Source organism: Hypanus sabinus, chromosome 13, assembly GCF_030144855.1.
Source record: "Hypanus sabinus isolate sHypSab1 chromosome 13, sHypSab1.hap1, whole genome shotgun sequence".
Taxonomy (NCBI): domain Eukaryota; kingdom Metazoa; phylum Chordata; class Chondrichthyes; order Myliobatiformes; family Dasyatidae; genus Hypanus; species Hypanus sabinus.
Genome location: NC_082718.1, coordinates 88,809,189 through 88,836,223, shown reverse-complemented (window position 1 = coordinate 88,836,223; position 27,035 = coordinate 88,809,189). Strand labels below are relative to the sequence as shown.

Genomic DNA, 27,035 nt, shown 5'->3' with positions numbered 1-27,035 from the left:
GAACGGCATTGCAGCCAAATTAATACATAAAGGCAACAGTGTTCAACAACTTGGGATGCTAAGCCTAACCAGAACATTAAAAGCTTATAAACAAAGAGAAAGGAATGTATATCTTAGTGTTTGTGAAAGTAGAGGTTTAACTTCTACTCTCTGGAGCAGGTCTTTCTAGTATATTGGGAAAATAAAGGTAAACTTACAACTGACAAATAATATTTCAGTAATATCCTTAAAAATAGAATTTAAAAATAAAGGATCTGTCATTGTGAAATCAATATTAGAAACTTATCTGAACCATTTACCTAGAACATCATATAAGATTTTAATATATCTTTACCACTTCGTAAGGTCTTAAAAGGATGTACAATTCTCATATGGATAAAAGTTGTACTTTTTCTTAAGAATACAGATGGTCACATTTTCATGATATGCAAATATCTGATTAGTCAAATAACAAGTTCCCTGTTGCTAAAAATCAAATTACTATAAAAATTCACCACAAAAGTAACTCTGCAAACATCAGGAAGCAACCTGCTGATGATTCAAACCTGGAGAAAATTCATATCCCAGTTCAATTGGAGAGATGAGAAAGCAGATATACAAACCAAACCCCAACATGAACTGAAGTATCCATTGTTTTCCAAAGGACCTTTTACTGATGTAGTAAAATCAAGTCTGTGAAGCTAACATATGGTGTACTAAATATGCTGAGCAAAGGGATATCTTCAACTATACTTCTCTTATATATTCAGACCCATGTATTCAGTTACAAAGGAACAGTACATCCACATTATTCTGTATGGCTACAAAACAACATTTCTCACTACATTTTTCTGCAAAACTTTATGATTTGAATATTAACCCTGTTCCATTGTCTCAAAAAAATGTAACAATCCCACCTGATTTTTAAAACTCACCAATCCAGCACTGTAATATCCTGGAAGGTACTTCTCACAAATCTGAACCAGACACCAAAAAGCTTGCTGCATAATGGAATAAGACAACAAATCAGAAATGTTAAGGCAGAGATCAGAAAATATTAAAAGTAGAATACAAAATTGCAGCATTAGGAAATGCTGGCCTATTTTGGTATAATCATTACATTGTCAAATTTATCAGATTTAGAGTTGTATGTTAGTTGACTCCCCCAGCAAGCCTCAAGAGGCAAACTGGATGAACAAAGACTTTGAGCTATGAAAGGAGGTCCAAAATGGCAAGTTTCTATACCAGATAAAATATGCTAATAAAAGAAAAAAATATTTTAGAAACACAATGACAATTACCCCCCCCTTAAGCCTGTTCTACCATTCAATGAAACCTTGATGTTTTCTGTGATCCAACTTCACACTCTACCTTTACCTCATATCCTCTTATAACTCCTGACAACAATCAACTTCAGATTTAAAATTAGTTGATCCAACTGATCCAACATTAGTTACTGTTTGCAGAGGAGGGTTCCAACCCCTCACTTGGAAATGTCTTCTAATCTCACCTGACCTGATTGGTAAGTCATGTTTTGCTAGACCTGGATTCCCTTACCAGAAGCTACTTCTCATTCTACCAGATTACTCTGGAAACTTTGACCAAGTCATCTCTTCCCCCTCATCATATACAATTGCTACTTATAATTTAACCTTCTGGATTCAAGATACCATTCTGTCAAATAAACATTACATTAGCTCTGGTCAATATATTTTTCAAGGAATAGTGCCAAAAACTAACCACCACGTTCCAGTCTAACCACAGGTTTGTTTAACTGTTCATGTTGAACACTGATGTTTCTCAAGAAATCTTTTCTTCAAGAGAAAATAAAGTCTGGTGATTGCAATCATGCTGATGTGTGAATGCAGAGAAAGGCAAGTACAAAGCAGAAAGATGAACTTCAGACCTTAATTTCCTTTTCCAAGGAAATTAACGTGGTGTCATCAGCAAACCTGAATATGGCATTGGAGCTGTGCTTAGCCACACAATCGTAATTGTAAAATGAGTGAGAGTGGGGAGTGAAGCAACAGCCTTGTGGTGCACCTGTGCTGGAGATCGTGGAGGAGATGTTGTCAATCCAAACTGAATGGGGTCTGCAAGTGAGGAAATTGAGGATCCAATTGCACAAGCAAGTGCTGAGGCCAAGATCTTGAAGCTTATTGTGGTGATGATACATTGATTGCTAAAAAAGCATCCTGACGTATGCATCTTTGCTGTCTAGATGTTCCAAGGTTGAGTGATGGCATCTGCTGTGGACCTGTTGCCTCCAGTAGGCAAACTGGAGCATATCCAAGCTGCTTTTCAGGCAGGAGTTGATACCTTTCATCATAAATTCTCTTATAAATTTATTGATGGTACAACTATTTCTGGCAGAATTTCAGATGGTTTCGAAAGGGTGTACAGGAGCAAGATATACCAGTTAGTTGCATGGTGTCGCAGCAACAACTTTGCAATCAATGTCAACATGACCACAGAGCTGATTGTGGACTTCAGAAAGGGTAAAATGAGGGAACATTCATAGAAAGACCAGAAGTGAAGAGAATGAGCAATTTCAAGTTCCTGGGCATCAATATCGCTGAAGACTTAACCTGGACACAACATATTGATGCAGCTATAAAGAAGGCAAGTCAGTGGTTATATTTCATTTGGAGTTTGAGGAGTTTTAGTTTGTCATTAAAAACACTTACAAACTTCTACAAATGTACCAGAGAGAGCATTCTGACTGGCTACTTCACTGTCCGGTATTTGGTGGGGGGCTACTGCACAAGATCAAAATAAGTTGCAGAGACTTGTAAAATTAGTCAGCTCCATCATGGGTACTAGCCTTCGAAGTATCCAAGACATCTTCAAGGAGTGGTGCCCAAGGAAGGCGGCATCCATCATTAAGGATCCCCACCACTCAGGAAATGCCCTCTTCTCATTGTTACTGTCAGGAGGGAGGTACAGAAGCTTGAAGACACACACTCAGTGGTTCAGTGTATTTCACTGCACTGATGCTGTAAAGTTAATAAATTTCATGACATATACCGGTGATAGTAAAATGATTCTGATTCATCAATCTCTCAAAAGCACTTCATCTCTGTGAATGGTAGGTGCTACTGGATGATAGTTTGTTACAACATTCTTCTCAGACACCGGTGCATGTGAAGTCTGCTTGAAGCAGGTGGGTTCCGTAGACTGCCTAAGCAAAAGGTTAAAAATCTCAGTAAATACTACAGCCAGCTCAAATCTTCAAAAGCATTTTGCAAAGTTCTGAACATTGTTGTGATAATTCTAAATGGGTAGCTTTTAACTAGAGACTGCTCATTTATTTTCCTGCCAATGAATCCCTATGAATCACTATGGTGACATATTTGTACTATGACAACAAATTTACTTTGAACAACGTTTGGTTGTTTTTAAACTTCCTCACTTTGTATATTTCAAAAAAAAAATGATATGTATTAGTGTTTTGTAAACATGAAATATGAGCAAGTGTGGTCAATGTAATACCCAAAAAAATGCATTAGATAACATGAGGTATCTGAAATGTATCACTGAAGTTCAGCAACTTGTGCATCTTTATACAAGAGAAAGTAGTTTGTCCATGGTACAAGAAGGCTGCCAGTTGTGGAACATCATACAAGTTTCAAACCATCTTCAAAAGGAAAGAAAAGGAACTGGATCCATAAATAATAACCAAACCTCTCAACTTCTTAGATTGTTACTTCTCTTTTCACATACTTACAATTTCATTTAGATCACTTCTACACTCAGAGTTGATGCTTCTCTGCAAGCAGAGACCAAAGCTCCCATGATCAGAAGAGGAGGGGACTCTCCCTATTTTTCCTTCCTTTCCTGTGCTAACCTCTACTTAGGAAAAACACTTGGCTGTGGAGCTTCCCATTTTGCATGCATTTTTAGCACTCAGACATCATTTTCTCCAAATAGACATTCCAACTTCAAATTGAACAATGAGGGAAACATGGAACAGGAAGAATAATTACCTCAGCAGGCATATGCATTAGCAGAACAGCAGCTATTGGAGCCTGTGCCTGACAGTACCCCTCCTCTGGTCTGTAAATTGTGTACGCTTTCAGAATTCTATAAAGGTCTTGTTGCCTTAATAAAAGCAAAAATAAAATCAACTGAATTTTGAGACGATAAAGAAACAAAAAAAGGAGAACAAGAAACAAAGCATTGCCATTTTACAGTATATCTAGGTTTAAGCCTGAGAATATAATTTTCACCACATTATGACATCCACAGATTCCATTTTAAGCACAGAAACAAAGTTGAAATTTGAAGGCTAGAGATTAGCTTTATTTGTCATACGTACATCAAAACATACAATGAAATGCATCAAATCAAATCAGGGAGGATTGTGCTGGACACAACCTGTACGTGTCACCATGCTCCAAGTGCCAGTATGGCACATTCAACGTTAACCTTTTTGGAATGTAGAAGGACACTAGGACACTCAGAAGAAATCCATGCAGTCATGCGCTGCAAATGCCTTACAGACAGCAACGGGAATCGAACTCTGATTGGTGATCACCTGTGCTCCAATGCGATTGTGCTGCTACGTTACTAAGCACAAGTTATAGCATGCCACTTGGTGATTTCCCAATTTTTCAAAGGTTCTTTCAATAAGTTCTCATATTCAGCTCAAACTCTCTCAAGTTTAAGCCTTACAGTCACATTTCCATTTTTAACTTGAGATATACTCAATAACCTTCAAAAAAATACAAGTTATCAAGTTTGATTTTACACTTTTCAAAGGTGACTAATATTTATCAGTAATACAAAGAACCAATTTGAATCTGTTTCTTAAAATATGTGATCAAAGTGGATGCCCCAAGATTGAAACGTCAATAGATACCATGAAAAGAAATATATATCTTATGGATAATGATCCAGTGCCAAAAGAGCAGCATTTTAATTTTTGCAGTTTTCTTTGTATTCACTGTTGTAGGTTTAAATAGTGCCCCCACGTTACTCTCAGATTTGCTACTTGTGATGTACCGACATAAATGGATAGAGTCACAGTTTTTATATTCACTGATAACTTTATCACAGATCTCTTTTCGTTCTACAGGCTGAAATAATCTTTTTAACATTTAAATGAAAAACACAAAAGATTGAACATACCCATGGCCGCCTCTAGCAATGAACATCTCATGGAAAGGAAACTGGCGATGTAGGTCCCTTTCTATTACATCAAGCCATGTTGGATCTCCAGGTGACTGGTCTATCACCTAGTGAACAGCAATCATTACATCAGCAACCATATTTTATTATTTTGATAGAACAGAAAAAAGTTTCATGCTTTCTAACTGCATTATTGAATCAAACAGCAACATAAGAGTCCAATAAAATATTTTAATTGTACTTAAAGAACCAAATACTTTAGAAGGTTGTACAAAATACAAAGGAAGGCTCTTTACCATGTCTTTGTTTGTATTATCTAGTGTATTTGATATTGAAAAGCAAAATCCTCACATTGACTTAGATGACGACAATAAGTTCAGAACTGAAGGAGAAAGGGAAACTAGAAGTAGTTATTAGTGAGAGTGTTTGAGGATAAGGGCTGAGAATAGATATAATGGCTTGGAGTAGAGTAGGTGGTGATAGTCCATGAGGAGAGATTATTATGAAGACATCTTATTCATACAAAAAGCTCGATGCTATTTTGGGACTTTCTGATTGCCAATGATGTCTATAATGGACATAACAGATGTATGGAAAAGGTAGAAAACTTAACAGGATGCCTGCATGGTGTAACCTCGAAGAGGATATCTACACGAAGAGCCTCACAGTGGACAGTCTGCCAGCTCTCAATACCAAGACTGAATAGAAGGCACTTGGTTAAGGTGCTGAATGATATTTCATGACTTCACTCCTGTGACACAGGGTTTGGTAAGGGTGCATTAAAAGCACTTTGAAACAGATGGTGGTGTAATGTCAACAAACCATTTAATAAAATCATTGTTAATACCGGCATACAATGCAACAAGTTCCCCATTTATGCTTACATCAAACTTCCCATGGTTCTGTTCCATTTTTACTTTGCTCCCTGACAAATACTGCCAAGCTCGCCCACGCAGCGAAGGTGGAATTCCCTTCTGGCACCGCAGTTTCACCTGTGTCAAAAAGACAGGAAACAAAAGACAGTAAAGATTCAGTTTTCTTTAATCGATTTAACAAACAAGGTTCGTCTTCCTTGTATTTTAACATAACTACATGAATGTGGAGTGAATGCACTGAATATTTTGACCAGATTTTTAAATATTAAAAAGCCATTATTTTCCCCCCATTAAACCTGCTTTAGCTTTTGCAAGACGAATCCAGTTGGTTAGCCTTCCGTAAATTTCAAACATTTTTCTACTCTTAAAAAGATATTCCGAATTCCATTTTATGTTTACATCCCAGTGCTTCTTTTAAAATTCTGGCGATCTGAGTTACAGGCCTTAGAAGCAAGCTTCTACATTAATTTCAAAGAGTTACACTAACAACACCATTAATGCAACGAAATGCACCATTAATGAACTTCAGCAAAAAGAGCATCAAACTGCATTTAGGTGAAAGCTATCTTCACAAAACACAAGGTACTTTACAGGAGGACGACCAAAGAAATTTTGACCCAATCAAGCAAAACTTTTACCAGAGTGGCATGGCAGTTCTTCAGTAGAGACGAGGATGTTGGTAAGCTTCACCTCAACTGGAGGAGCAATTAAATTTGGCAAAAAGGTCTCAGCTGGCAAAGTATCAATATTTTAATGACTGTGGGGCTGCAAAGCATTAGTGATAAGGAAAGGCAAGATCACTGGAGGAGTTTCAAAACAAGAATTAAAATTCAAGACTCTTTATTGGGAGCCAATGCTGATCATCAGGTTAAACAGAATTTGATTCATTCTGCTGAATTTTGGACATTCCCATGTTTACTCAGAGGAGATTAACATACAATGGCAAGAGTATCAAAATAATCAATGTAGAAAGTAAAAATCATGGATGAATTTCTATTTAATGCTTTAATGAGCACCTCTAAGTTTCTGTTTAAAGTGTTTAAAGATCAGAAGCTTCATTTATTATCATTATTACTATATTCTTTTGTACCCTCACCAACAGCATGACTTTAAAGCATAATGACCAGTCTGTTACAAGTGCTACATGTATAATTTAAACTGTTCTGTAAGTTTCAGAAATACCTTATAGATTTATAATATATACAGGTACATCTTTGTTTTAAAGAGGAAATTAGCAAAATGTGATCACGTTTACTGCTGCCCTCATCCCACTTGCATTTGAGCAAAATTTTACAATATACACAGTATTCTTTGTTAGTATTATATTTCAATTTTTGCACAATTACATAACTTATTAAATTCCCCCGAGTACAATTGGTTGCTCCACTCACTTTAGTGTTGTCTGCAAATTGAACAAGCTTGTATGCATGGAGATGTGAATAAGCTCAACTGCAAGGAACACTGTTTATAGTTTACACAAGATTACATCGCCCTGCTACAAACATCTTACTAGATGCAAGAAAAATCTTCTGTAGCAAAATTAAAAAAACTTGAAATCAACCAAAGGAAATAGCTGGCTTTTGTAATTTACTTCATATGTAGACATTTAAAATAGTCTGTTTTCAATTAGTTTTTAAGTGAAGTCATAGGTTAGAAAGAGTGGAGTTAAAAAAAAATCACAATTTGAAGATGCAACAGCAAAAGAACAGATTAATTCAGATGTTTTTCATTAAACACAAGGGAGGGAAAAAAGCCTGATGATGTAGCAACTTTTCTGCAACTAAGAATTGCATGTTATACAAAAAGGACCAAGGAATACATTTAGTATTCTCTATTGGCACTTGACATCCAAATAAATAAAACAGACAGTGTTTAAATTCCAAGCATTACCACAAGAAGCCAAAAACTTTACTTTTACAAGTCCCAAGGGAAGTGCCAGTGTTTTGGATTGTCAAGGGAATTGTTATAATATATTAGCTTAAGATCAACAACAAAACTTTGCATTTTTCCTTCATAAACCTTAAAATTACTTTGCATGTTCATTATTTTGATGTAGAATTGGATGTCTAGTAACGTACAAGGAAATCTTTTGGGTATTTCATTGCCGGCCCAAGCAGCCAGAATTTGAGATTGTTAAGGACCTTCACCATTCAGACATGACCTCTTCTTGTTATTACTATTGGGGACAAAGTCAAGAGCCTGAAAATACAATTCAATGTTTTTGGAACAGTTTCTTCCCCTCCGCCATCAGATTTTTGAATGTTCATCTTCTGATTCTGTAACTAATAGTGATTCTTATGTCTTCGACTCTACTGAAAAACAAATTACATTACATATCAGTACTAATAAACCTGATGATTCTGAGGTACAGCATGCTGAGTTGAATACATCTAACCCACCTCACATTCACAGCTTAATCTCGTACTAAGCCAAATTTAAGTTATTTGGACACAAATGCAACAATAAGCACGGAAGGTACTGCTTGCTGGATACAATATACAAGTGTAGGTGACCTCCTCTGCATCTTCAGTGCTGTTGGGCTCGTTGTTTTGTGTCTTTGGACTTTCCAACACAACATCATCATTCTCCCCTCACCTGTCACCGTGTTCCTCAGTTTTGCATTCACCCTTGATCCTGATGACAGCCTTTGCCCGTGACAATATTCCCACACCTTGGAACAGAGTGAATGGCTAGGACCACCTGTACCTATTAAAGCTGTTTTTGAAATACCTGCTCCCAGGCATCACTTCTGCTCTAATCAGAACACCCCATTCGCCACCTTTTCTGCACAAGATCAGTATTCTGTTACTCCCTCAAGTGGCACAGCATCTGAAACATGATCCCAAAATCGTGGAAGTAGCTCTTTACTGTTGCTGATTGAATAATCAAGCATTGGAAGAGCATCAGAGGTGAACCTGCCAGTATTGGGAATCCATGGGAGGACTCAGCACGGACTTTGGAAAACCTATACATCAGATGCCACTAAAAGATTTACGAGGGCTACAAGCGTGGTGTGAGGAAACAAGGAACAGAAGAAATGGTTTGTGAACATGTAGTTGCTGAAGATATTAGTAAAAATGAGCAACTTCCAGAATTATTTTTTTTAAATATCAGTTAACAGAATCACTATCACCAGCATGTGTCATAAAAGCACATATTCTGCACTAGTAATTGAGAGAATTCAGGGAAAAAATATTTAATGCAGTCATTTTAACATCTGATGGGGCAAGATGACAAAGAGTATGGAGACTGCAAACTGCAGAATGCTTCACTCGAGCCATGACAAGTGATGAAAGCACCGAACAAATTCAGATTCTAATAGCAATGCATTCTTCTTGGAGCATGTGGGGGGAGTGGAAAGAGAAAAAAAAGAATCAACTTCCCTTTTCTTTCCCAGCAACCTCCACTTGCCATTACTTTAAATCTATGGCCTTAATTAACTGTGCACTTACCCAAGACAATTATTTTCTCCCTTTTTGCCTGATCAATACCCTATAATTTTGAACCCCTCTACTGGACCTGTACTAATCAAAGAACAATTCCAACACTCCTAGTGTCTCTGAAATCCCTCAAGCTTGTAGATTGCATTGATCAAGGTCTTCACACGCAACCAAAAGTGGCTTATGTAAAATTTTACATTTGTTTCAACTGATGCCTAAACAACAATTTACCAGGCTTAGAGACTACTTTGTTCATGTGCTGATATGCTCTATTAGTGCAATGAATACCATGAGTGCTTATTTGATCATTGTATCAGTTGTCCTGCCACTAAGAAAAATTTGAAAATATGCAGAATAGATTGGATTGCCTTTCCATGCTGTTCCTTCCAAGCTGAGTCACTTAACCGTCTTACATTTCCCTTTCACACACCACTTCACCAGTCCACTTTCTCCTGAATTCTGCCGTGTTGCTTTCTCACTTTGTATTTTCCACAGACTCCATCTCTACACTATACCAAGCCCAAGTCAGTTACTTATAAACAAGAGAGAACTGGTCCAAATACTAACTTCTGGGAAAACAAACTGTATTTCATTCCTATCAGAAAGAGTCTTTTCATTGTTCCTCCCATCTTTTTCCCTTAACCAACATGTACTCCAGTCATCACTATCCCTTACATTGAAGCATTTTCCACAACAGAGTTCCTCATTTCTTTAATTGGTTACAGTAAGCTTTGAAAATTACTGAGGGGCAAATTTCCCTCATCCCACTTCAAAATATAAATATTGCCAAACTATGGAACAGATTTTTTTTTACTTGTTCCAAAATAAAGTTACCCGATTGAAAATAGTGTTAGATTGCATTAAAATAGCTCATCCAACTGATATAGGCAATCATGAACAACAAATTAAAGTTTGAACTATTTGTAGAAGCGCCAATTAAGAGACTGCTACAATGAATACTTTCAAATTTTGATGTACATTTTGTAGCAATACATCCAATGTAACAGCATTTTATCTTATTTCAGAAATACACAAGGTCAAATACATTATGTTTCTCTATTACAAGGAGGAAAGGAACCTGGAAGAGGATATTGATAAGATGACAAATGGACACATTGTGGCAGATGGATTTCAACTATAAATAGGAGGCATCACATTTTGGTATTAAAATAAAAGAATGAATGAAGAGGGAAGTGGGTAATGGGCATTTGTAGATTAGGGTCAAAAACATTTTAAAATTACCCTCAATGAAAAAGATGTAAGTTTTAGCTGCACAGAGAAAAATAACTTATCATAAGACATTGGAGCAGAATTAGGCCACTTGGCCCATCAAGTCTGTTCTGCCATTCTATCATGGCTGATTTATTTTCCCTCTCATCTTCATTCACCTTCCTTCTCCTGCATCTTTCTTCAGTGCATCTTTGATGCATTGACTAATAAAGAACGTATCAACCTCCACTTTAAATATACCCAATGACTCGGCCTTTGCAGAGACCTCTGTTGCAAAGAATTCCACATATTCACTAACCTCTGGCTAAAGAAATTCCTCATCTACTTCAAAATGGACACCCCTTTATTCTAAGGTTGCGTTCTCTAGTCCGAGACACACTTACTATTGTAAACATCCTCTCCACATCCATTCTATCTAGGCCTTTCAATATTCAATACATTTCAATGAGATATCCCCTCATTCTCCTAAACTCCAGCAAATAAAAGTCCTGAGCCATCAAACTTTCCTCATACGTTAACCCTTCAAACCCAAGATCATTCTCGTAAGCTTCCTCTAGCATTCTCCAATGGAAGATTCAAACTTATTTGTGCTATTTGCATTAATAATCAACACACCCAGGGTATGCTGATAGAAGCCCGCAGGAATTGTCATACACTATGACACCACCACATCCTTTCTTTGATATGGGACCCGAGCAGTCAATAATACAATTGTATTTCTATAAGCTGCTGTGGTAAAATAGGAACAATGTGGGCTGTTGTGAACTCTACAGAATAGAAGGTAGCACACAATACAGCAAACATTCAATAATATACTGACTGATGTGAAGGAAGAAAAAAAAGTTTATAAAGCACTTCTAATTGACACCCATTTAATCTACTTGAGGTTTAGCATCAAGGCCTGATATCAGAGAGAACTGCCACTGCTAGTCTCTCACTTCAGGGCCTTGGGCTTCTTATCACTTCAACAAATCAATTTTCATTCCCCTATATTCTGACCTTCCTCCAAAAATTCCAGGCTCAAACTTCCCTTGGACAAGTCCATACATACCCTCTAGCAGTCTCTCTAATGGGCCATTGTTTATTAATGCCCTTGTTCCTTATCATTTCATTCCAATCCATGTCTATCTAGAATATTCGTTTGCGTGTAAACCTAAATCCTGTTATCTGCAAATCCCTCCCCCCCACACGTATACTTGCTCTGATACACCGGCTTTCATTAAGTTCAGACTTGGAGCTGATACTTCTACCTGGTGAGTTATAATCTTGGACATCTGCTCTGCACGAGCTGCCATCAATTCATGCCAGCTGTTTCCCTAAATAAAATCCTCTCTTTGAGCACCTTACTCCTCATCCACCTTGCACCACCCAACACATCAAGATCCACCAAGTTTAGTCACACAAGCCCATTCATTACTTATGACTAATAATGCCTATGGCAACATCTAGAGGTTAATGCACTAGTAATATATTCTGAAAATAAAAGGTGAAAATTTTTGCGCCATTATTGAAAAATTCTCTTCTAATGACTTACTCCATTATAATGGCTTAAAGGCGGCACTTCTTGCATTTAACCATAACTGAACAATTACTCAGGAAGGAAAACTATTTGGAAACTATGCACTGAACGTTTATTTCAACTACACTGTACCAGTCTGCACATTTCCCAAGTGTTCAGAAGTAATTTACCCAGAGATTCCTATCTCTCCTAAAGTAATGTGCAGTAAACTGGTTCCAAGTCTGGATTAGCTGAAGTGTAAAATAGCAACAAAAAAAAGGTAACACCCACCATTAGATAACATACAAAAACACTGCTGGCTGTTGAAGACTTAGTAGATAAGAATTCTTGTGAGCAACAGTTACCAAGCAAGAAAGGGCGTGAATAGTACTGGCTTCAGTCAGGCAGTATCATAAGAATGGACTTTAATATGTAGTTAAGTGGAAATTTTTCAAAGTTCAAAAGCAGAACTTGTAGAAATTGTGCACATTTACAGATGTGGCTGTTAAAGATTTCACATCTTACACTCATTAACCCGAGTCTTGCACTTGAAACATTAACCCTTTTAATACCAAAATATTTAAAAATCTATACCTCTTCTGCTCAAGAAATCTATCTTGAAATTGTGCATGTTAAGCAAATTCAAAAACTTGAGCTTCTAAATCATTGGTTCTTTCAAAACAATTCATATTTCTAATCCTGTAAGATACCATAGAGATCCAAGTCAAATATGTTTCCTAGCATGGTTTTAATTTTAAGATTATTTTTTTCACAAATGTACATGATTTCTAACACGAAAAATTCCGCAGATGCTGGAAATCCAAAGCACCCCGCACAAAGTGCCGGAGGAACTCAGTTAGGCAGCATCTATTGAAAACACCAGGATTTCGGGCCAAGACCCTTCTTCAGGACAAAGGGAGGAGGCGAGATGCCAGGGTTAAAGGTGAGGGGAAAGAGACTAGCTGGAAGGTAATAGGTGAACTCACAAACAAGAGAAAATCTGCAGATGCTGGAAATCCAAGCAACACACACAAAATGCTGAAGGAACTCTGCAGGCCACACAGCATCTAGGGGAAAAAGTACAGTTGATGTTTAGGGACAAGACTCTCGACAGAACTGGTGAAACCAGGTGCGTTGGAAAGGTCAAGGGATGAAGAAGAAAGAATCTGATAGGAGAGGAGAGTGGACAATGAAAGAAAGGAGAGGAGAGGACTCGGGGAAGTGATAAGCAGGTGCGAAGTAAAAGGTCAGAGTGGAGAATTGGTGGGGGTGATTTTTGTTCACCAGAAGGAGAAATTTATATGATTTTGAAATGATTATTGTCTCTAATTTCTGAGGACTGAATACAGATTACACAAATTTGAACAATGTCAATATTAATTTGAATATTTAATCAATCATTTAATATTGGTAAAATCGTAGTCCAGGAAGATTAACAAGTAAGCGTTCGGCACAGACTAGAAGGGCCGAGATAGCCTGTTTCCGTGCTGTAATTGTTATATGGTTAAGATAATTAAAAACCTTGGAGGGTATTGTGTTCTCCAGCTCATATTTGGAAGCCAAAATAAAATTGCGACAGATGCATAGATTGCAGAATTTTCTGCCAGAATTGAAAAATTACAGTATTTTTAAACTAAAATTATTACAGTATTATTACAGCTCTAACACACTGTGAAATAAGGCACACAGGAAAGGATAAAGCTTAAAATACACTTGTTACTGAAGTAACACGACATTCTAACTAGAGGTTATCAATGGAAACTCAAAGTTGGAGAAAGTCATCTATATACAACAAAAAGATATCACTGTATTTTAACAGCGCAAAAAGAAAAAAAAACTTACTGTTGTATGTTTGACTTAGTTACTGAAAACATCCCATATTATAACAGAACTGGGCATCAACCTTTTCACCAAAGCTCAAAAAGACATCAGCTACTACTACTGAAACGCTGAACGTACAAAATTTAATTTTAGGCTTTACTAATTTCATACTTACATCTTGGCCCAGGAAGCAAGTCTTGGTAGAATATTTCTAAATACAGGAGAAAGAAGCTAACCAGAAAAGGCACTCACTTCATTAAAGGGGCCTGTATCCAGATGGCATGATACAAATGTATACCCATAAATGTGTCATTAGGATTAAGTAGTGACTCTTAAGAGTAAAAACATGTTGGTGTGCTTGTGTTCTCCAGTACCCCTTTCAACAGAGTATTGAGACAGAATTCCTGGTCTAAGTGCAAGTAGAGAATGAATAACAGTCAGGGCTCTAACACACTGTGACATAAGGCACACACACACAAAAAAAGAGGCCTAGTCTACCTATATCTGATTCTCCTGGTTCTACCATTCAACCTGCTGGCTTCTCAATTCACCACATGGCGCACTTGGGTCAAGATAGAGGCAGAGGGATCTGCTCAGATGTGAGGGTCCTGGTGAGCTCCTGCTCACCTAAATTGGAATATCTAACGGTGAAGTGTTGCCCATATTAGTTACAATGGGAGCTTACTTCAACCATCCTGGCGACAGTTTACATCCCATTTCAGAGACACGAAGCCCACACTCAATAAATAATACCGTGGTCAAAAGTCTTGAAGGTCCTCTTCATCATTGCGAGTGACTTCGACCAGGCCACCACCAAGTGTGGGTTACCCAAACACTATCAGCATGTCTCCTGTGCCACCTAGGGCCCTAGACCATTGTGATAAAACCAAAGATGCCTACTGGGCCACCCACTAACTACCCTGCTCACACTCCAGTAAATCAAGCCACCAGGCTATGTACCTAGTCACCGCACACAAGCAGAAGCTGAAACGGGAGAATCCAGCATGGAAAGTCATACAGTGCCTGACTGAGAAAACAGATGAGCTTTTTCATGACTGCTTTGAGTCAGTAGACTGGTCCACATTCAAAGACTCAACCACCAGCCTAGATGATTATGTCACCTAGATGATTAGAAGGAAATATGTCACTAGCTACCCCTACTGTCTTCAATGCACCTAAATCCGCAGTCCCCAATTTGGACGTACAATGAGGCCAGGATGGAGTCCACAGCCATGTCCTTACATCCTGTACAAGTCAATTAGCAGCAGTATCTGCAGATGTTTTTAACCATTTCCTGCTTCAATTAGTTGTTCCCACCTGCTTAATAATTCCACCATCATCCTAGTACCTAAGAAAATCAACATAGTGTGCCTTGATGTCTACTGCCCAGTGGCTCTGATCTCCACCATCATTAGCTTTGAGAAGTTAATCATGGCCTGCATTAACTCCAGCCATCTAGACAAACTTAACCCACTGCAATTTACCTACCACTGAAATAGGTCTATGGCAGACTCCACCTTCCTGGCCTGATACTTATATCTGCAATATCTGTACAGTCAAGATAACTATGTCGGACTATTGTTTACCAACTATAGCTCAGTGCTCAATACCATCATTTCAAGCAAATTCATCACCAAACTCCAGATCATTGGAATCAATGCCTCCTTCCTTGACTTCCTGGGCCAACAGATTACAATCGGTAAGGATAGTCAGAAATATATCTGTCACAATTTCTTAACACTGGTGCTCTATGAAGCTGCATCCTCAGCTCCATGCTCTACACTTGTACACGACTCCATGACCAGATTTTGCTCCAACTCCACCTTACACACTTGCAAACGACACCATCACAGGTGGTCATATTTCAAACCATGATAAGTGAGAGCTCCAGGAGACAGAGAGGCAAAAGAAAAGATGTCATGTCAACAACCTTTCCCTCAATGTCATCTAAACAAGTTAGTGGGCCATTGACTTCAGGAAGGGAAGCAATGCACGTGCTCCTTCCTGTCTATATCAATGTTGTTGAGGTTTAAAGTTGAGAATTTCAAGTTTCTAGGAATGAACATGCCAAGAGCCTGTCCTGTCTAACTTCACTGAAGACAAAGCCAAAAAAGCTCACCGAGGCATCTGCTTCCTCAAGAGGTTAAAGGTAAAGAAATCCAGCATGGCCCCATCAATTTTTACTGATGCACCATAAAAAGCTCCCCATCTGGATGCATAAATTGCTTGGCATGGCAATTGCTCAACTCATCACTGCAAGAAACTGTAGACAGTTGAGGACACACCTCAGAGTATCACACTAAAGCAACCAGCATAATCAAAGACACCACTCAACCTGTACATTCTCTCTTCCACTGGGCAGAAGATATGTCCCACCACAAGCTCAAGAACAGCTTCCACCTCACTGTTATTACCGCTGAATGGTTCCGTAGTCAAAAAAATGGACTTTGACCTCATTTTGATCTTGTTTATCTGCACTTTCTCTGTACGTGTACACTTTATTCTATGTTCTTTTTTTTTAAAACTTTGTTCTATCTCAATGCAGTATAACATATGAACAAGTATGCAGGACTAACTTGTCACTGTATCTCAGTACATCTGACAATAATAAACCAATTCCAATTCATAAATGAGGCCAAAAGTGTGGAAAGGAATTTCAGACCAAACACAATGAAAGGAAACAGTTTCAGGGTTTTGAAAACATGCAAACTAAAGAACATCCTGTGTTATGGACAAATATCCACAAGTATAATCTGTAATTTTGCATTTGTAAGGAGGACTCAAAGTATTCTATTGGCTTCAAGCATCAATATACATATTACACTATAGTTTCAGTTTCCAAGAAACTACGGGGTCTAAAGTAGCTTGCCCAGTAATTTTTTTGTTAAACTTCCCAAGAGAGAAAGGGGAATTCAGTAATATTAAAACCTCATTTAACCCAGATAAAAACGAGAGAGGAAAAAAGAAGAAAAAAAAACCCGCTTAACAACAGATTTTCTTCATACATCAGTGGTTGTCTGATCCTTCAGTGACAACACCAGCTCCGACTTTCCTTCCAACCACAAGTTATCCTAAACTGGAAAGTTCCTTCATTGTTGTCAGATTAGTATAATGGAATCCTTATTTTTAACAGCACTATAGGAATAACAGCGTGGCAGCTCAGGATGAAGATTCACAATGACTTTTCTAAAACAACTTGGGAGATTGACTTTAACCACTTGTCTTGCTGGCAAAAGTCATTATCAATGCAGGAATGGAATATGCAACTCAAGCAAGCAGCCCATGTTTCCTCTTTCTCTAATGAAAAACAGACTGGTGAAAAATAGAATTAAGTTACATGGCACCATCTATAAATGCAGGAAAATTGCTTGGAAACAACTGGACATCATAAATAAAGAGTGCAGAAATAACCAAAAACTGCTCTCCAACTGGAGACCTCATCTCCAATTGCCATGAGTTATGCCTTTAAATGAAATGGCTCACACTAATCAACAAGCATCTAGTTTTACATTACTAAAAGCAGCCACATCACTCCAACTGCAGACATCTAAAGCTGTTTTTTTTTAAAAACAGCTTTTTCCTGAAGATGGTATTCATACAAGAGTAGTTTTACAGTCAGCTTGCCCTACTGTAGTATGACCTACATAATCTGACCATGCACATATATTCTACTATATTGAATGTGGCAGCCCAATGAATCTTCTTTTATCAAGGTGGTAGGGGGTGGGGAAAAAAAAGGGAAATGAGAAAGAAAGGTGGGAAGGAGGCAAGAAAATAATGGCAAGTTATACAATAAAGTTGTTTTTTTTTTAAATGCAAAGCCCTAGAGAATAATTTTATGTCAAGATCTAGATTGTAGTGGGAACAAGTCACTGAATACCTTCAGATTTAAGAAAGGTATTGAGCGAACTGAACTGCACACATAATTGCATCTTCACTATTATAATATTTTAAAATAGTTTCTCTGCAATCACATGCATATACTGTAACTTTAACTAGCCCCATTTTCCGAGAGTGAAAGTCAACCAATACTCTTTTAAAGTGGAATATTTGATACAGTTGTACTACAGGACAGAAATTCACTGCAGCAGGTTATGTAAATGTTAATTACTGTGTCCATGCAATGCGTTTATAGAGATAAGTAACTGTCCAACTGATAATAAATAGTCAAAATATATTACTCTGTAAAGCTTGGACTATTAAGGACCTATGTCACCATTGTTTCAAGCATGCCTGCGTAGTAGTGATACATCGGTCATACTTGGAGCATAGCTGGACATTCAAACAGTTTGAGATGAAGAAGCTTTATAAGACTAATAAGTAAAATAGCAAGATTACTGCACACTTAAATGTTCTCTGTATGTGACCAAGTGTTTAGCTTTGCAGTCAACGGCAAACAGGAAAGACCACGTGAAACAACTGTTAAGATGGTTCACTTCATAATAACTGAAGTAAATTCTGAAGTGAAAACTTTTTTAAAAAGTAATGGAATTCTGAAATAGAAACAGAAAGTGGAAACATTCAGTACATCAGACACCTTTAATGGTAAGAGAAACAGAGTTCATGTCTATTACCCTTCCAACAGAACTGGGAGGGAAAGAAAACTTACAAGTTGAAGCAAGAGTGGGATGAGCCAGAAGGGTCAGATAGGATAAAGGAAATCATTCTACAAGAGCAAGGCTTAGGTTGCCATGGAGAAGGCTATTGGAAGTTATTTTGTTGATATAAAAGAGATTCATACAGAGAATATGAAATAAGAAATGTAAGAAGCTGCAAAATGCAGAGTGGGAGGAAATGCTCAGAAGAAAATGGTTCTGATGCTGCAGTACAAAATCCCAGATCAATTGAACTTAAGATTTCCCAGGCCCAGCATTATACTGCAGAATGTATCTCTGTTTCTATGCCAATCATAGAATTCAGGAGTAATTTACTCTTTATATTTTATTTCAATGCTTTAAACTGTTTTCATGCTAGAATGAATTTTAAAATTTTTAATCATTTTATTTCAAGCAATATTAGCATTTTTCAATATCAGAGATGTTTAAAACTATTGCAAAGTCTTGAGGGAAGCTTCATCTCTTGGCTAAGGCTTCAGTACCGTGCCACCAGAGACTAGATTAAGCCTTACTAGATACCTCCTGGATGAGAGAAAGTCAGCTTCATCTGTCCTCCATTTTTGACCAGGTGGTGTGGGTAGCAGACAATGGCGAAGAGGAGGCATGGACAGCACTGCAGCTCAATTGCAGATGTATCTGTCGCATGCAAATCCCCCAGTCAATTGGGGGGGGAGAGGGGGGAGAGAGGGGGGAGGAGGGGGGAGGAGGGGGGAGGAGGGGGGAGGAGGGGGGGAGGAGGGGGGGAGGAGGGGGGGAGGAGGGGGGGAGGAGGGGGGGAGGAGGGGGGGAGGAGGGGGGGAGGAGGGGGGGAGGAGGGGGGAGGAGGGGGGAGGAGGGGGGAGGAGGGGGGGAGGAGGGGAGGAGGGGGGAGGAGGGGGGGAGGAGGGGGGGAGGAGGGGGGGAGGAGGGGGGAGGAGGGGGGGAGGAGGGGAGAGGAGGGGGGAGGAGGGGGGAGGAGGGGGGAGGAGGGGGGGAGGAGGGGGGAGGAGGGGGGGAGGAGGGGGGGAGGAGGGGGGGAGGAGGGGGGGAGGAGGGGGGGGAGGAGGGGGGGAGGAGGGGGGAGGAGGGGAGAGAGGGGGAGAGAGGGGGAGAGAGGGGGAGAGAGAGAGACACACACACACACACACACACACACACACACACACACAGGAGAGAAACTCAGAAGGTCAAGCAGAATTTACAGAGAGGAATAAACATTTAATATTTGTTCCTCATCATAGATGCTGCCTGATCTGCTGAGTTCATCTATCACTTTGTGTGTTGTTCTGGATTTTCATCATTTGTAAAATCTCTTGCGTTCATATCTTCCCCTGATAATTCTTTAATATAATTTGATGCTTAACCAACCTATTGATAATGCTGGGTACCAGAGATCCAATTAAATCAAGCTTGATAACAGTAGACATGAATAAACAGCAAGTTCCCCTTTTTTTTATATAAAGGATTTCTAGGTCTTAGCTGAGAACTTTGATCAGTGAAAAGGATTGTTGCTTTGCCATTTACTACAAAATCTGGACTACTGCCATTGGAGATCGGTGTTGAATCAAAAGCATTCAAGCAATCGATTTTCTATTTTCCTTTGTACATTTTGCTCAATGTTGAAGGGAAACAATTGATCAGAATTGAATTCATTTATCAACCTACCAGTTAACCATTATTTAGATTAGTACATGATTATTGTCCAATATTGAGTAATCCAAAGAAAATTTTCCTAGAAAAATTAGTATCTATAACAGGTCACAGTGTAAAGTCCTATTAGATACACTCAAAATTTAAAGATATTTAATACAATTAATTTACAAAATTGTTCAACAATCTTTAAAAACAGATTGAGCTGTGCAACTGGAGTAATTCCATTCTTTCAGACATGCTTCGCAACCGTGATAACAAAATGACTAAACTAGCTAGGTTACACATCTGGTGACAATAAGTTCTTTCAATCAACATTCTCTAAGAATGGAGAACTCCTTTAGTTTCCAGTTGACACATATTGTACTTCCAATAGACAAAGTGATAACAATTCAAAGTACAACTCTGAAATGCACACAAGTTGCCCTTTAGACTGGAAAAATCACCTAGCCAGAACAAATGAATCAAAGTCTGAAACTCAAATACTAAATTAAGCAGCATTCACCAGGAGAATAAAGCCAGCGGGTAGTGTAGTGGCATCCACACCAGACCTTCAAAATGAATGTCCCAGGTTCGAATCCGAACTACTTCTTGCACACTTCCCATCTGTGCTGGGTTGAGCGTTGAGCTAGCAACTCGGCCTCATAAAACCAGACAACTGCTAAAGAAACGGTAAGGTTGCTGCCTGATGTGCTTCAAGGCACAGAAAGGAGCAACAGCCAGGAGAAAGGCAACATATAAACACCAGGAACAAAATTAAAAGTAATAATTAGTGAGTTGTGCTGGAGTCACTTCCCCAAAAGCAGCTGATGTGTCTATGAAGACATGAGAATCCAATTGTCAGACATCCTACGAAATCTTAACCACCTTGCAAATAGACCCTGCACCTATGGGTTTGAGATGATTCAGCCCACATCAGCCACACAGTCATTCTGTAACTGGTACATTATAGTTCACTATAATTGAACTTAATTATACGTGGAGATTACAATTCATTCCCTTAATTTACATTAACTTGAGATGAAGTCAAAATCGTGTGATGTCCATCTCCCGTCCCCAACTTGAGTCAGCTAGAAATCACAAGACCAGGAGGCAGCTGATATTAACAGAAGTATCAAAGTTCAGAAAACTGCAATTTATGACCATGTACATCCATGTTTAAAAACATGTAAAGGAAAAAAATAAATTGCTCATGGGTCACCTAAACAAAGTGCAGCAAAGGTTTTGAAGCATGTTGAGTTCAATGATTACCTTGCTTTCTCAGACAGAAACTATACAAGATCAGCCTTACCTTCTTGTGTTTTTTGGCCATCCATTTATCCCAGTTGTTCAACATATCCAGCCATTTGGATTCCCGTTGTCGAAGTACCTCAGGGGGTATTTCAGGTTGCCTGGAAACAATTTAAATATTATGCTTAAGACTGGAACCTTTGATCAGTGAAAATAATTGCTGCTTTGCCATTGACTGCTAAATGTGGATTACTGTTATTGCAGATTGAAATAAAATGCAGCATTCAAACAATTGATTTTCCATTTTCTTTTTTACATTTTGCTTAGTGTTGAAGGGAAAAATACCCCAAATACATCCAAAAGTACCATGAAAGACTTAAAAAATTCAATTCTTAATGCATTGCTATGAAGACCTAAATTAATATTATGGACTCTAGCATTGGAGCATAAAAAGACAGCACCACATATAATTACCAAGAAATGTAAATTATCAATTTTGAAAGTAGATTCAAAACAAAAAACATTAAAACACTTATCCATATCTCAAGCTTCAATGAATTGAACATCCAAAAAGCAGCACTTTGGTACAAGATTTTACGTCAGCAAATGAGAAATCTATATGAAAACTATTTTACAGCCACGATCCTATGAATGGCCAGCTTTTGATGGCATTGCTGGAAGACACTGAGACAGTAACTCAGCATTTATAGAAATTATGAGAAAATGGGCTTCGTGCCTGCTTCAGAAACCATTTTCTGAATGGTTTTATATGCCATGTTAGTGCAGTGGTTAGCACGACACTATACAACTCAGCATGTTCAAGTATTCAGAGTTCAATTCCAATCCCCTTCTGTGAGAAGTCTCTGTACAATCTACCGTTGGAATGCATGGGTTTTTGTGGATGTTCTGGTTTCCTCCCACAGTCCAAAAATATACCAGGTAGGTCATTGTTTAATTGTCCCGTGATTAGGTTAGGGTTAATCAGAGTTGTGAAGTTCCTGGGGCGGTGTGGGTCAAAAAGCCAGAAGTACCTACCCTGCGCTGTATTGCTAAATAAATAAATTTCAGAGATCCACAGATACATGAATGGTTTCTGAAACAGGCATTTAAAGCCCATTTTCTCGTAATTTGTATAAAGAACAGCCATTTTAACGTTCAACAGTCACCTTCCTTTGGTACAGATATAATTTAAAGGTTTGAAGGGAACTATTAAACACATATACACACACAAAATTTTCACCATTATTTAAAAATATTTCTTACATATCTGCCATTCTAAAACAGCTCAGCTCTATGTGTCCATGCACTTATTGGCACCATTTTGCCTCAACGATTGACCTGCGCCATAACCCAGGTCCACCGACATATTATTGAATTTATTCCCAAGGAGACAACAGTTTAATACATCATGTACCGCTTATTCTGTATCATATGCACATCAAAACATACAAGTGAACTGCGTTATTTGTGTTAACAACCAACACACCCAAGGATGTGCTGGAGCAACCTGCAAGTGCCACCACATATTCTGACACCAACACAGCATGCACGTAATGTTCAACACAGAACAATGCATTTCTCAACACTTACTCATATACCCTTATACATTTTTCAAATACTTTCCAATTGTTTGAAAAGAATGAGCCTCATTTGCCTATTAAGGCAATAACTTTTCATTTCCTCCATCATTCTTTTGATTTTAATTCAAACCCCAGGAAGGTTTTTTCCACATGAATTATATTAGAATTTGTATTTTGATAGCACCTTTGGTTTTTAAATCTCAAAGCATTTTCCCTTTATAGTGAAAAGATCAGAATCCTTCACAAATATAATCCAGCATTACTCTCCACTGATCCCTTCTGATGGCTTTAATACTTGTCATACAACATGCTCAGAACTCTATGCAGTGGTTATAATTCTCATATAACTAAAGTCATTTGTCCCCACCTCCCAATGACATTTCACTCAGATGCGAGTCAGTGAGATCAACCTCCATGACTTCCAAATCTTTGTCCATATGAGAAAATTTGTTTTTATGCTGGATTCCCCCCACCCCAAAAAAATTTACGCACATTGTGTTGGACCAACATTTAAGTTACTTATTCTCCATCCACATTAGAAAACATTGTTCCAAAAATGCCCTATAGGCCATTAACTGAAAATGTAAACTACTGGTACTGCATGGACTAATCTGTTTTGAAACAGAAGTACTATTTCTCATATACTAATATAAGCAATGATTTTGGAAATTCTGTCATAGTCCAGATGAACTAGGCAATAGTCAGGTGATTACATTTACATCATGTACGGGTTGCAAATTACTTCTCGTCAGGTGCTTTTAGTCTCACACATTTTAATCTGAACAGAGTTTATCTGGGTTTCTTACCCCTTCTGAATCTTAAACCACATTTGTGTTATAAAAGATAATTATATTTGAGGGACAGGTGTTTACAACAAACTTTAAATCATACTTAACCATTGGCTGAAAGCAAGGATGTGCTACAGTTAAACAAGAAGCCATGGCAGCTGTTAGACTACAGAGAAAGGATGAACATTGGTTTCTCGAACTTACGGTAATGCTCCCCCCTCCCTTCACCATTCCCCATCTTCTTTTCCCTCTTTCACCTACTCTCCTTGCCTGCCTATCACCTCCCTCTGGTGCGCCTCCCCCTTTTCTTTCTTCCATGGCCTTCTGTCTTCTCCAGTTAATTACCCCTTCTCCAGCCCCATATCGATTTTGCCAATTAACTTCCCAGTTCTTTACTTCATCCCTCCCCCTCTCCTGGTTTCAACCTATCACCTTGAGTTTTTCTCTCCCCTCCCCCACCTTTTAAATGTAGTCCTCTTGTTTTCCTCTAGTCCTGCCCAAGGGTCTTGGCTTGAAACATCGACTGTATTTTTTCCCCCATAGATGTTGCTTGGCCTGCTGAGTTCCTCGAGCATTTTGTGTGTGTTGCAACCATTTCCTCTCCAGCATTATAAACACTATTTAACCACAAGCTGACCTTTAAGCAGAGCACAAATTAATACCCATTACTATTTCACTGAGATGTATTAATGTTCTGGTTGAATGGCTATCATAGGACTAGAAAAACAACTCCCTGACTTAGCGGGAAAACTCTCAGACGAATAGTATCCTGGTCTCACCACAGAACAAAACTGCAACGATGTAAATGCACCTTCATTTTTAAAAGGTAAATCTGGCACTGGGTAAATTGACTTTCTTTAACATCCATAAGTTAGCACAACTACATATTTGGAAGTGAATGGGAATACCCACCACCCAGATAATGATATTTTACAGAAAATGACTTGTAGAATTAGTTGAATTCAATGACTTTAGTCATAAGCAGCAATGGACATTAGCAAGCTGTGCTGAAAAACGTTGAGGGTTGGCCATTGGTAGTCCTTCATTTACTGAAAGCCAGATGACTCAATGTTGCCGCAACTTTATTGATTTAGATAAGTGGGATTGCAGCAAGATTGCTGCAAAAATCTCATCATTAATAAATGGAAAACATTTTGCTTAGTATTGAAGTGCATTCCCAAGTTCAAGCACACTAATAGAGTCAAGAAATGCATTACCACAGTACAGCTGCATCAGGAATGTAGCAGTAGTCCCCGACTTCCTTTGCTGCTGTGCTCACAACCAAGTTGAGGATTTAGCCCCAAACTGTTACTCCCACAACACTGAAATTATTACGTGATCTCACTGCCGCCTGGTTCAACGTGCAGCCAATGAAGTGGTGTGCAAAAGCTGCCTGTAAAGGCAGGGGCAAGTCATGTCGCCAATACAGCTTAATGAGTGTGGGCAGCTGCTGCAGGCTGACAGCACCTGCTGCTCTGGTTTGCAGAAAGCCCACATCATAATTGTCTTTGCTTGGCTACATAGTTCACTGCTGAGCACTGGTCCCCAAGGAGTCTGAAAATGAATTCTAAAGATATCAGAATGCCTCAACAAGTATATATTTTTTACACTTGGAGCATACAATCTATTCCATTTACCAATCATATTTCTAGATTTTAAAAAAGTTAATAAATTGAAAGCAAAACATTTAAACTCCAAAAGTAAAAATTACTGATCAAATACCAAAGATATTAGAAAATACTTTAGTTTGGACTGACAAGAGGCACCCATCTCATTCCTAATCTTCAATAAACTTATAGCAAGATTGAAAAGTAATCTTAGCTTGTTGAGTTGAAACTAGAATTGTAAATAGTTTAATTAAAAACTTGATTGAGGTCAGATACCATCTTAATTTGCTTGGGGAAGCATCAAAAAGAGGTCCAAGACCAGAATATTCAGAGTAGCTCAAATGACTTGAAATCAGTTTCGTTAGCACACTGAAGAACATTTCAAAAGCAACTCCCATGTTCAATTAATAGTGTCTCCACTGACACTACCTAACAAAGCAGGTTAAATTGGGATCTCTCAATGTGCAAGGCTGAATTAGACACTGGATAAATTCAAAGGTTTATAGTGAGGAAACAGACTTAAATTCACAGTCCATGCCAACCATTGACATACTTAATAAATTAATCCCACATTCTCCTCTATTTATCCCTGATTATACCACTCACCACCTCATTAGGGGCAATTTAAAATGGCCAACCGATCTAGCAAACCACACTTCATTGGGATGTGGCAAGAAATTGGGACACCCAAGGAAACCCATGCAGACACAGGGAGAACACAAAAACCACACAGAACGCACTAAAGATCAGAATTGAACGCAAGTCACTGTAACGCAGTGGCTTCACAAGCCTCACAAGGTAGGTTAATTGTTTCAAAGTTGATAGAGAGTGGCAGTAAGTTACAACTTTACAATGCAAACTAAATTTTCTACCCTTTTGCACCTAGTAGAATAGATAATTAAGGCAAAAGTCTAATTAGCTTCCTACACAAATTCTACATGCCAGTCAAGTTACTTATATTTTTAACAAGATGGACAATAAGGAACAACTCTTAACAAGCAGACACTTCCTCGTATGGCATCCCTTGTATTCATGAGGAATACACTATTAAATATGGTGCATTATTTAATACCTGACTTTGTTCCAAAAATAGGCCTCAGAATATTTCTGGCAAAACAGCATTGGATTGGACTTTGAAATTCTCAATTTTACTTTTCTATTTAAATAATACAAACAGGAAACATGAATGAAAGCAACCTTCTGGGTTTAACATTCAAAGGGTTCAGATCATGACTGAAAATTAGACAGCTTTGCATAGCCAATTAAAAATCAACGGAAAGGATGCATTAATTTTACCCATGCATTCAGCGAGATGCAGATATTTTTTGTAAATAATTAAAACACAAGTTGCCCTAATTTTTAAATGTTTGTAATAACTTTACAATTTTACCATCATGAGTCGACCTTTATGTTGATACTGTCCCCTCTCAACAGCAACACATAGGGATGTAATGTGACTGGACCTCAAGGGCACTGACAACACCACTTCCTTTGTTTCACGGATCACTGGTGTGGAAATCCCTTAAGTTTTTTTTAAAAACTGTGTGTATAGTGATTACTTGAAAAACAAACCAAAACCACTGAGAGACTGAGTGAGGGAGTTAAAGCTGTA

The 27,035-nt window shown here is 38.3% G+C and overlaps 1 protein-coding gene across 1 annotated transcript in view; it reads right to left on the bottom strand.

Annotated features, from left to right (window-relative positions):
- tbc1d10ab (TBC1 domain family, member 10Ab) overlaps positions 1–27,035 on the bottom strand; it is a 77,891-nt gene that overhangs the window by 13,013 nt on the left and 37,843 nt on the right. Inside the window, exons 2-6 of the mRNA XM_059988123.1 lie at positions 21,510–21,609; positions 5,994–6,101; positions 5,110–5,216; positions 3,966–4,080; positions 915–980 (exon numbers count right to left, since the gene is read on the bottom strand). Coding sequence (XP_059844106.1) covers positions 915–980; positions 3,966–4,080; positions 5,110–5,216; positions 5,994–6,101; positions 21,510–21,609 — 496 coding nt within the window. The remainder of the gene's footprint in view (positions 1–914; positions 981–3,965; positions 4,081–5,109; positions 5,217–5,993; positions 6,102–21,509; positions 21,610–27,035) is intronic.